This window comes from Mirounga angustirostris, unplaced genomic scaffold (genome assembly GCF_029215605.1).
Source record: "Mirounga angustirostris isolate CCGP_5_RB_7025 unplaced genomic scaffold, mMirAng1.0.hap1 SCAF_17, whole genome shotgun sequence".
NCBI classification, from domain to species: domain Eukaryota; kingdom Metazoa; phylum Chordata; class Mammalia; order Carnivora; family Phocidae; genus Mirounga; species Mirounga angustirostris.
The window spans coordinates 2,104,765-2,117,085 of NW_026991725.1; the positions used below are offsets into that span (position 1 = coordinate 2,104,765).

A 12,321-nucleotide genomic window follows, 5' to 3' on the forward strand; every position below is an offset into this window, starting at 1 on the left:
GGAGTCGATATCAAGAGTTGGATGCTCAACTGGTTGAGCCACCCAGGTGCCCCAGCACTTTGGATTTTAACCTTGATTGTCCAGACAACAGGCTTTTCCCATTCTCCTGATCTTTTTTTTCTGTTCCCAAATGAATCCTAGAGTCTATAGAAACCTTTAGTTCTGTGAAGAAGGTCAGGCAGGGAAGGGACCTTCGGAAGAGATCTGAGTGAGTTCTGAAGAGAGGTCCTTCCTTCCCATTCTTTGTTCTACCGTTGAAGCCTGCCAGGGAAAGGTCCAAGGTGCTGGGGATGCAGAGCCTGCTTGGCATCGGCGTTTCCTTCCTGCCTGACTTGTGCCGTGTGTGTGCATCCTGGGGCAGGGGACGAGGAGGGGGGCATCCGAGACACTTGGCGATGGCTGCAGTGCTGCAGCTCGGGGAAGGGTGGAAGTGAAGGTCACACTGAAGTGAGCACGGCTCCAGTCTCGGCCCAGCACTGCCCCTGTGGCCCTATCCTTTGGAATTGCACTCTATCGCTGCTGAAGTGGTTTTGCTCTTAAGGAGCCAGGGAGAAATGTCTGGGTGCGCAGCTGGGACGTAAGAGTGTCCTGTCAGGAATTGGCTGATGCTGGGCTCTTTTGAGGGGGAGACTTGGTGCCTGCCAAGGGCCTGGTTTCCCCTGTTGATTTTTCCGACACTTCTTCTAACAGGATTCTCCTTGATTTGATTTCGGCAAATTCTTGGATGTGATGCTTACTGCTGTTCTTGAAGATAAAAGGCGGATTGTTTTCTAGGAAGTTTCTTCTCAGGGTGCAGATATTGTGGCCTCCAAGTTGAAATTATTTTTCTGCACTGTCGGCTTTCTCTGATGGGAGGAGGGTATTTGTGGCAGCATCCAGTAACCTGCAGGATTGGTGTTACTGGAGTCATTCTGGAGGAGGTGGGTTAGCAGGCAGTAAGGACTAGAAGCCCCTTTGGGTTTTCCTGCTACTTTTCTGCTCTGTGCCTTGCCCTTAGTGAGATGTTTTTCTCAGACCCTTGTGTGCTTCTTGCTACATGGGGGACCTTCGTGGATTTAGAAAAGAGTGAGTGGACTGTTTACCAGCCTGGAACACAGATCCCAATTGTTGGAACCACTGCATAGGAAGGAGAACATAGCAGCTCATGCTTCACCAAGCATGCAAGGGGCAGAAGGCTCCAGTGGGTTCCAGCTAAGGTCTGGGAACTGAGAATCTAAGCTCGGGAGCTGGCATGATTTGTGGTTTTGTCTCAGCTCTCTGACCTCACAGCTTTGAACTGGGGCTTAGCTGTTGCTCTGCCACCAGCCCCCGTACCTCTGTGGAATTCCGACTGGTGTGGGACCTTGCTGGCCGTGGCTTTTCTGTCAGGTTACCGATGGTACCTCCAACAATGGGTGCTCACTGAAATGGAGGAAAAAAAAATAGCAGTCAATTGGGGTGCCTTTGGACAGCTTCTGGAGGTCAGGACACGAGTAGAGTGTCTGCTCTTGGTGGCTTTGTCACAGGAGCTTGCATGGCAATGCCCTGCCCCCGAGCAGAGATAGCTGGTATGTGCTCTTAGGGTGATTAAGCTCCGAAGGAGCGTGGCCTGTCCTAGCCTTCCACCTTGAGGGCTATTGTTAGGAGATGGGGCCCATAGAGATGAAATCCCCAGGGCCTGATTCTTCAGGTCTGACTCCTCATCTTGGCTTCAGAGTTTGCAGGGACAGGTGCTTGTTTTGCTGGGAAAGATGTTAGTGGGGGAGAGGGAGAAAAGGACAGCTCCTAAGGTGAGTCAGAGGCCTGGGAAGTAGCTGGTAGAGGGACGGGTTTGCACTGAATCACCGAGTTCTAAATGGGACCTGAAGGGCACAGATGATCCTGCCTCAAAGCACGCAGGGGGCCATTCTCTGCTGGGTTTTTGACAGTGAGTATATGTTATGTGCAACAAAACATTTAATACTGTTCTAAGATGATGCTGTAAGAATGTTGGGCAGCATTCGGAGCCTGAAGTTGATATTGTTTTCCCTCTCTTATAGTCGAGTCATCCTGCCTGTGTCTGTAGATGAGGTAAGTTCCTTTTCTTCCTTTTTATTCATAGTTGTATATAATTGCTTGTGACCATTAGCTAAGTTGGGCTCCAAGTGGCCCATACTCTTCATGTAGTTTTCATGGTTGTTCTAACTTAGAGATAATCAGTACTTGATGAGAATTTTCCTGGTGCCACTTTCTGTCGAAGGAAGGCACTTATTTTTTATATCTGTGCAACCTGCCTTAAGCTGTTGGCCTGCTAGGTGACTTTGACTAGGGATTAAACGAGCCCCCCCCCCTTTTTTTTAAAGATTGTATTTATTTATTTGACAGAGAGAGCGACAGCGAGAGAGGGAACACAAGCAGGGGGAGTGGACAGGGAGAAGCAGGCCTCCCATGGAGCAGGGAGCCCGATGCGGGGCTCGATCCCAGGACCCCGGGATCATGACCTGAGCCGAAGGCAGACGCTTAATGACTGAGCCCCCCAGGCACCCCAAACGAGCCCCTTTTACCTGCTAGGACTGTGCCTAGTGTGCATGGCTCTCTGGTTGTGCAACAAACTAGTAGGGCAGGAAATCTCCGAGGCCCTCCCTAGCCATATTCTAGGTGGCCGCTGGGAAGACCAAGGCCCGGAATCCTTTTACAGAGGGCAGGGAATAACAAATGGGCTTGGCTTGCCCTCTGTCCTTTTATAGTTTTAGGCCAAATGCTCCTGTGTATGGGGACCTGGCAGGATTTGCCACCAGAAGGTTCATAGGCCATGCTGACTCAGAATAGTCTCTTGGACAGCAGAAAACTGTCATAGAGACTCCCTTGTCCCACCCTTTCTTTGAACTTCCTCCACTCTCCTCTCCTGGCGCAGCCTGTTCTTTGCACCCCTTCCCCCCTTCCCCCAGCTTCTTCTTCTTTCTTTTTTTTTTTTAAAGATTTTATTTATTTATTTGAGACAGAGAGCATGAGAGACAGAGAGCATGAGAGGGAGGAGGGTCAGAGGGAGAAGCAGACTCCCTGCCGAGCAGGGAGCCCGATGCGGGACTCGATCCTGGAACTCCAGGATCATGACCTGAGCCGAAGGCAGTCGCTTAACCAACTGAGCCACCCAGGCGCCCCATGACCCCCAGCTTCTAGCCAGGCTCCAGTTTGGGTGAAGTTTGTCAGCCAGTGTGGTGCCCTCAGTCATCATCTTTCCTGTGGTGTCAGCATGAAGCTTCTGTGATAACTTACACTCTGTTCCAAATATGAAATGGACCTTTGAAAAATGAAATCAGGCCAACAGAGCCTGCAGCACACTTTAGATGAGACAAATATCCGAGCTTCCTGACCCCAAAAGGGGTGGGCAGGTATTGGCCCTCTAGAGGATTGTCTCCTGTGGTGGGCTACACATCTGATAAGAGCTGTGGAGATCTGGAAGAAGGAGCCAGAGATGGGCCTCGAACACACTCTGGGAGTTTTGGGAGAGGAGCCTAAGAGAAACGAGACTGGGAAGCTAGGGAAAGGGCCTGGAAAGGATAGGTGTTGCTGTCCCTGGAGGCACCTGACATGTACCTGGGCCCTGGGAACTGTGTGCTTACACTGACAGGTGTTGGCTTGGGGGGTTCCTGTTAACCCACCTCCTTCGGGGGCCTTGCTCTCTTTGTGAAAAATAAAAGTGGTGATTTTCCAAACCAGGAGGCCAAACAGGAAGGCCCAGCATGTCCCTTGCCCTAAAACTCACCTCTTGGGGGTCCAATAACACTCTCTCAACAGGATGATCCCACCCCCCAAGTCAGGAAGATGTGTCCCAAAACTCAGGAGTACCTCAGTGTGCATTTTGGGATGAAGTGGATCTTTTCACAGGGAGTATCTTCATTGAACAAGGATGGAAATGTTTCTGAGACGTGTGGCCAATCCAGGAGAGCCAGGACTGTTCGGGAGCAGTATTGGCTGCTCTGCGTAAGCCTGGAGATTACTTATGATGGGGCCAAGCATGGAGGAAAAGAAGAGCTCACCTTGAGAGCATCTGCAATTGGCAGTTTTTCTATAGTATTGAGGAAGTGATGGGGAGGGGTGAACAGAGCCTAAAGAAGCTTGGGAAGTAAGCGCTGGTTAGGATTCATCTTTCTGCCTGGGAATGGTCAACCTGTTCTCAGCTAGAAACCACTGATGAGGAAGCAAGTGCATGGCCTGGGTATGGGGGAAGCAGGAGCTGCTTTTCCAAGATATTTTATTTTTGAGTAATCTCTACACCTGCCATGGAGCTTGAACTTAAAACCCTGGGATCAAGAGTTGCACGCTCCACTGACTGAACCAGCCAGTGCCCCAGAGCTGCTTTTCTGATGGCTTGAACCTTAGTTCCAGAAGATCAGAAAATCTTGAATAGGGAAGCCAAAGAAGAAACAAGTAATGATCAACCTTTTCAGTCTTTATCAAAAGCCCCATCCTGACTCATGGTTCCCATGGGAACAGTCCAGCATCAGCTACTGTGGGATTGATTCACTTCCTAATTGAAAGCCTTGATTTGAGGCCCTCAGGGCGGGCTTTCTTTCTTTCTCTCGCTTCCTTTCTTTTTTGGGGGGCCCGCAGGCCTGGCTTGGCTTTGCTTTGCTTTTCCTTTCTTTTCTTTCTTTCTTTCATCTATCTATTTATTTACTTAAGTAATCTCTAGACCTAACATGGGGCTTGAAATCATGACCTTGGGATCAAGAGTCGCATGCTCTTCCCACTGAGCCAGCCAGGCACCCCTCCTCAGGGCTTTCTGTTGTAGGTTGGGAGAGAGAAGAAAGAGAAAAGAGAAGGCCATGGCTTTATAACCATCCTGATGGTCTGAATCAGTATTTTAGGGTGCAGTTAGCTTCTGTCTGGCCAGAGCCTTTGGCCTAATATGGCATAGGGTTTCTAGGCATTCTGCTGCAGAGCACGAAAGCCCTGGCTGTTTGACAAGGGTGTGTCCACCAGTGGTTCCTGGCTTAGATAGGCCCACCCCTTTCCATGGGCAGAGCTGGTTTACTTCCCGTTTCCAGAGATGTATGGTCCCATTCCCCTGTGGTACCTGGCCCAGCAGGGTCACATGGGTGAGACCAACAGCTATGCTGTTTTTCATGATAATGTTTTTTGTCAGTGTCTCAGGCCCACCTGCTGCATCTTCCTGGGCTCCCACTCCCAGTGATAGAGTCTCTATTTTTCTTAGCTGAGTGTCTTAGTTCTTTGGGACAAGGGCAGGCATCATTGTCCTAGGCCTGAGGAGGCTGGAATCCTGGTCTTGCCTCCTTGGGGCTCTTTATCTGATGTAATGGTCTGACCCCCACCCCCATCCGAGTGTGACTGCTTTCTGCTTTCCCAGGGTATGGAGCCACTGTGCCAAAGGGAAGCCTTTGACATGAAAAGTGTCCCTCACTTGTAGCTTATGGAGGCCAGCCTTACTTAACCCCTTTGGATTAACAAATCTGCCTTCACTTGTCTCATTGGGATTAAAGGATCAGAATATCAAGAGAGATTAAAGGGGGAAGATGCCAGCCCAACAGACTGATCCTCTTAGAGCTTGCCCTCTGATTCCTCTGATTCCTGCAAGTGAAGGGGATTAGTCTCTGCCTGGGGGCCCCTCCCCAGACAGCAGCACCAGCTGACCACCCAGTCGCCTTCTTCAGCCTGCCCTTTAGGATTCGAGTCCGTGGTTAGATGTTCCTAGGCTCTTCTTTAAAACAGAATTAATGTTCCCTCTTAGGAACCCTTCGCTTAGCCAAACACTGACCCACTTGATAGGGGTTTCGTCTCGCCTCAGCCAAGAGGTGGACTTGGAAAAGCTCAGCTCAGAGACAGCTTGGAGTTCCCTGGGGGCATTGAGGCAGCACTGATGTTGCTCGGGATTAGCAGGGTCAAGGTGGCTGGCTCACACCCAGATGTTCCTCTTTATGGGATTACCTGAGCCTTGATCGCTCGCCTGGGCCTTTGCTTGGCATTTTGTACTGGGTTTTGACTTTGGAAGTTAGGGCGCTTTCAGTTTGATGGTGAACAGTGCATTGTCCCCGTGTGCTGCTTCCCCTTCCGCATTTTGCTCAGAAATTTCCCTGCGGTGCTTACGAAGCTGCCCGGTACAGCGGCTTCCAAGTTTGAGGTGCAGCAGCCCCGGAAGCTGCCCCTGCTCCTTGCAGGCAGCGGTCCGCGGCAGCCACCCAGAGATGCAGCCTCTCTAGTTTCATTTCAAAAGGAGAAAAACCCTTGTCTGTCCTTCCTGGGAGCCCCAGGAGTTTGGGGAGGGGATGTAGAGGGTGAGGAAAACCTTTACACCCCCAGCGTAATCAAGTATCTTTTTTTTTCTCAAACTCCCTAACCTGTTGTTCCTGGTGGCACTGGTGGTGGCAGGGAGAGGGCGTCCTTTGGTATAGATGTAACTTCCTGCCTTAACTGTTGCTGTTCATTCTTTTTTTCTTACTTTTCCCTCCAAACAGCTGCCGTCAAAGAGCAGGGAGCAGAAGGGCCAGGCCTGGGCAGTGCTCAGGTCATTGGTCCTAACACTGAGTTGTCCTGAGGGGGTTAGAGGAGGCCAGTAATCTTGACCAGTGACTTGCTAGATGGCCTATGACCCACATAAAGGAAAACTAGGTCCTTGCCATCTAGTAAGTGCCGACACAGAGGGTGCACTTGTCAAATTGGGATTAAAGGTACCTACTGTGGGGTAGGAATCTGTGTTATCCATTATGGGAAACAGGGCACTTGCTTCAGCCCTACCAGGATTCTGGAAAGCATCTGGAGGTTTGGTCGCCTGCAGGACTGTTCTCTGAGCTGCAGGCAGGGTGACGAGCTGCACAACACTGGAGAAAAAATAAGTAGATGAGCCAGTTTACAGCAGAGGTTGTGGATTTCACAGAGCACTGGGCAGCTTTCTTTAACAAGAAGTCATGTGTTAGGATCTGTTTAGATGAATGGGATAAAGAGACTTCTAGCAGCCAAGCCAGATCTTGTTTTAGGGTCTTACTACCAGAGGCAGATTCAGGGAAAAAGCTACCTTGGACTCTATAATGTGTTTTCTGGATAGTGGTGTGACGTTAAGAATATTCTCCTGCCTCCTTAAGCCTTGATGGAGGATGTAAAGATGGGAAGGAGGAAATTAAATGCATCTGATAGCTAAGGAGAGGCCACAGAGCAGCATTCATAGTTGCTGTGGGTGGATTAGGGCAAGGTCCCATGTGGAACTGCAGAATAAGGGGGATGCGGGATGGGGGCGGAAATCCCAGAGTGATGTCTTTGGACAGGTGCTGGTAACTGGACTGTGTGCACCTGTTGAGAATTCTGCCCTGACAATAACTCCTGTCTCTCTGTCCGTTTAGTATCAAGTAGGGCAGCTGTATTCTGTGGCTGAGGCCAGCAAAAATGAAACGGGTGGCGGAGAAGGTGTGGAGGTCCTGGTGAACGAGCCCTATGAGAAGGACGGTGAGAAAGGCCAGTACACACACAAGATCTACCACTTACAGAGGTATGTGGCTGAGCAGCAGAGCCAAAGGGCAGCCAGGTATTGAAGTGGACATAGTGGATAATTGGGGGTGTTTCTGGGTCATGAGCTGGGCGCTCAGGTTGCTTCACCTGTGAGAGTGTGTGTGAGTGGCTCTCCTTTGCTCATTTAAAGATTTTTTATTTTTTACATTTTTTTTTAAATAAAAAACTTGCCCCGGGGCGCCTGGGTGGCTCAGTTGGTTAAGCGACTGCCTTCGGCTCAGGTCATGATCCTGGAGTCCTGGGATCGAGCCCCGCATCGGGCTCCCTGCTCGGCGGGGAGTCTGCTTCTCCCTCTGATCCTCCCCCTCTCATGCTCTCTGTCTCCCATTCTCTCTCTCAGATAAATAAATAAAAAATCTTAAAAAAAAAACCAAAAACAAAAACTTGCCCCAACCAGGCTCCCAGTCCCCAGAGGTGGTAGAGTTTGGTTTCTTAGTTGTCTGAGTATAGGGGGGTGTGTGGGTGTGTAAATGGTAAAAATGGGCGCTCCACTTTCTTGTTCTCGGACGCACATGAGATCAAAGTCTGCACACTGTTCTTGGCGTTGCTCACCTGCTGCCCGTCATCAGAGCTGCCCCCCGCCCGCGCGCCCTGCCCTGTTCTTGCAGAGCACGCCTGCCGATGTGCTGGAGCTCGCTTCACCAGCCCTCCCTTGGCAGGTCCTTGGAGTCATGTCCAGAGGCTGACGGGCAGTATTCCCGTAAGATGCCTTCTTGCTGTATTTGTGTGTGTAAATTTGTAGTAAATGCTCCTAAAAGTGAAATTGTGGGACAGGTAGTATTTTAAATTCTGATATTGTAAAATCAGTTACCAGAGAGATTTTGGTACTTCTCTGTGGATCAAAGGCATAAATATTTAAAAGTGAGTCTGATTTATATAGCAAACCACACAAATTTGCTGAATCTCTAATTGAAACAGTAATATTTCAGTAGACTATAAGCTGACAAAAAGGGCACTGAAAGCCATAGTAAACATACACCAACCTGGGTGCTCAGTTGGTTAAGCGTCTTCCCTTGGCTCCAGTTATGATCCCTGGGTCCTGGGATCGAGTCCCATATCGGGCTCCCTGCTTAGCGGGGAGCCTGCTTCTCCCTCTCCCTCTGCCGCTCCCTCTATTTGTGCTCTCTCTCTCTGACAATAAATAAAATCTTAAAAAATATATATACAACAGCTTGAATGGAAGTTGAACCAAGCTAGTTTTAGAAACTATACAGTACTGGAAAAAATAAACATGATAAATCTTTTTTAACTGTGGTAAAATATACATAACACAAAATTCACCATTTTTACCATTTTTTATTTTTTAATTTAAATTTAATTTTATTTTTTATTTCTTTTAAGATTTTATTTATTTATTTGACAGAGAGAGACACAGCGAGAGAGGGAACACAAGCAGGGGGAGTGGGAGAGGGAGAAGCAGGCTTCCCGCGGAGCAGGGAGCCCGACGCGGGGCTCGATCCCAGGACCCTGGGATCCTGACCTGAGCTGAAGACAGACGCTTTATGACTGAGCCACCCAGGTGCCCCTATTTTTACCATTTTTTAAAAGATTTATTTATTTGAGAGAGAGAGAGCACGAGAGCGGGTTGGGGGGCCAGCAGAGGGAGAGAGAATCCTAAGCAGACTCTGTGTTGAGCTCAGGGCCTGCTGAGGGGCTTGATCCCAAGACCCCAAGATCACAACCTGAACTGAAACCAAGAGTTGGCCAAGTGCACCACCCAGGCAGCCCCCCGTTTTTCTTTTTTTTTCTTTTTGCCATTTTTAAGTTCAGTGGCAGTAAGCACATTCACATTGCTGTGTAACATAAACCAGGATCTTAATTTCTAGTCACTGAACTGACTAGAAATGAAACCAATTTCATTTTTATTTGGCAAAATCCCTGCTTTAGCGTAGTGTGCTGCTTGGAGCTATAAAAGTGCTAGGCTGTAGAGGTCATGGATTTTGTGAGAGCGGGAGCCAGGAGGAGGGCAGCGCTGTGAAGTGGGGGAAATCTCATCATGATCCCATTTCCTTGCCATTGTGCTCTTGTCCCTCCGTGTCTCCTCTTCGTCTTCATCCATCCCTACCTTGAGTTGACTGCCAGCCAATCCTTACTTAGCCATTAGCAGTTGATTAGAATAAGGCTCAGGACATGCCTTTCCCACAGTGCATTTGTGTTTATTTAAAGAGGACTTTGCGACCAATAGTGAGATTGGCAGAAGGGGCCAGTTGCTTCCTTACAAGTCAGTTGGTCCAACCAGTGTCAGAGAGGAGGTCTGTACCTGTGGAGGGTTGGAGTTGTCTACCCTCTTCCTTAAAAGAGAGCGGGTAAACTTTGAGCTGCCACCACTACTCTTTACTTAACCCCAAAACCCTCAACTACAAAAACCAAATCAAAACCAGTGGTGCTGGGGCTCCTGGGTGGCTCAGTCGGTTAAGCGTCGGCCTTCAGCTCAGGTCATGATCCCAGGGTCCTGGGATTGAGCCCCATGTTGGGCTCCTGGCTCAGTGGGCGGGGAGCCTGCTTCTCCCTCTCCCCCTGCTCGTGCTCTCTGCTCTCTCTCTGTATTTCTGTGTCACAAATGAATTAAAAAAAAAAATTTTTTTTTTAAAAGAAAACAATGGTGCTGAGCGCCTTGACCACCTCTCCTCATTAGGATCAAAGCCTTCCTGTCAGCCATCTAGTTGCTGCCATCAGAAACATGGGTTCCCCACCACCCTCTTCCTCATCCCTCACATCAGATCAAGTCCTTTTGACTCCTTAGTATCTCCAGCGCTTCCATTTCCTTCCGTCATCTCTTGCCTGGATTACTATGGTGCCTCCTGACTGCACTCCCTGCTTTCCTTTCCTCTGCACAACTTCCGGAGTGTTCTGTCCAAAGACAGATCTGTTGCTGGCTTAGATGGATCTGGATGGCTTTCCTTCGCCTTTGGGATAAAGTCCAGACTCTTTCTTAACCTAACTTACAAGATCTTTTATGACCTAGTCTCTGCACGTTCTCTTACATTCTCTGCCTCATACCTTACACCAGCTACTCCAAACTTCTCTCTCCCTCTCTCCCAGCTTTTCCCACCCCACTCCCATCCTTTGATCTCGCTCAGTCCTACTCATGCTTTACTCTGTGTGTTCATTTAATTCTTACTCTCCCTGAGGAGCCTCCCCACACACCATGCCTCCCACCCCGCGTTCTCCTAGTGCTCTGCCCCCCAGAGCCCAGTGCTCACCCACTGTGGCACACACTTGCAGTGCTGTCCTCTGCCTGGTTAGGTAGACTCCCTGTTAGAATGTAAGCTCCGGGGGCACCTGGGTGGCTCAGTTGGTTAAGCGACTGCCTTCAGCTCAGGTCATGATCCTGGGGTCCCAGGATCGAGTCCCACATCAGGCTCCCTGCTCAGCGCAGGGAATCCTCTTCTCCCTATGATCCTCTTCCCTCTCACGCTCTCTGTCTCTCATTCTTTCTCTCTCAAATAAATAAATAAAATCTTAAAAAAAAAAAAAAAAAAAAGAATATAAGCTCCGTGAAGTCAGGAGCCACGTCTGTGTGATTTCTCTAGGTATCCTGCTGCCTGGCACCCAGGAAGACTTACTTGAATGAGTGTGGCAGTGAGTGAATGACTCGCAGAGGGTTGCTCTGAGTGCCTGGGTTAGCTCTCTGCCAGGCCTAGCTCTTTTGTCTTAGGCCTCAGGCACTAAAGCTGATGAGATTGTTGGAGCCTACTAAAGACTGCATAGATTACCAGTTAAAAACTAAGGAAGAGGAATATATGTATCTTAAAAAAAAAGGCTCATACTATACATGCTGTTCTGTGACCTGAGACAAAAAGAATTGAACAGAAGAAATATTTTGTCCTGGGAGACAGATAGCCCTGAGGCCCTTGTGGCCTCCCAGAACTGATGACAGCAGATCAGATCATCTTGGATCCCATATTCCAAGTCCATCAACCAGTCACTGTGGCCCATAAACCTAGACTGGTCCACTCTTGAAGGTGTCCCATCCTTGGCAGTGTGTAGTATAACGCCCTGGGCCCGGTGAGCTGGGGAAAAATGGGTCATGATAATGTAAGGACTGATAAGCCATGGCCGGTAGCCAAGGGTCCCACCTGCCGTCCTGTTCCTAATGGGTGGTGAGATGCTGGGGCGAGTTGTGGGGGGATGTTAGTAGGCAGCTGAGTTTGGGTGTCAGGCTCCAACAGGAAGCTTCTCACACAGAAGAGTAACCTGCTTATCTCACGGAAACTTGCTTGCCAACCCCACTGAAGAAACTGGAGCTATGGCCTGAAGAATGTGATGTAAAAGCCCATTGTCTTTTCTGTTCTCCATTTCTCTTCATAACCGCCTTTTCTTACCACAGCAAAGTGCCCACGTTTGTTCGAATGCTAGCCCCAGAGGGAGCCCTAAATATACATGAAAAAGCGTGGAATGCCTACCCTTACTGCAGAACTGGTAAGTGCAGACCTGGCCAGAAGCTGGAGTTTGGGCCCCAAGCTAGACGCAGGGTGTGGTCAAATAGGCTCCAAGGGTGGCCGTGAATTAGGGTTTTGTGTCCCACCTTCATTTTCCAGATGAAGTCAATGAAAGGATGAGCTTGGGGACCCCCCTCAGGCTGGTGGTGAGTGTCAGTGTTGTCTGGTTCAGTTTGATGGCCATCTGGGTGGGAACCGCCAAGTGATGGCACAGAACCAGTCCCTCTTGGTTGGGAGGGTATAATAATTATGATTGTCTTTACCGATTATAAAAGTAGTGTTCTCTGTTTAAATTGTGGAAAATACATACAAACAGAAGAAAATTATCACCCCGGATTCTTCCATTTCTAGATAGTCAGTGTTGACATTTTGGTATCTTTTTAGCTAATCCTTTTTTTAA

At 49.1% G+C, this 12,321-nt stretch overlaps 1 protein-coding gene across 1 annotated transcript in view; it reads left to right on the forward strand.

The window, feature by feature from the left end:
• Positions 1-12,321, forward strand: part of PITPNA (phosphatidylinositol transfer protein alpha) — a 41,951-nt gene that overhangs the window by 2,096 nt on the left and 27,534 nt on the right. The window contains exons 2-4 of the mRNA XM_045889601.3: positions 2,019-2,049; positions 7,314-7,459; positions 11,810-11,901. Of these exons, the coding sequence (XP_045745557.1) occupies positions 2,019-2,049; positions 7,314-7,459; positions 11,810-11,901 (269 nt within the window). The remainder of the gene's footprint in view (positions 1-2,018; positions 2,050-7,313; positions 7,460-11,809; positions 11,902-12,321) is intronic.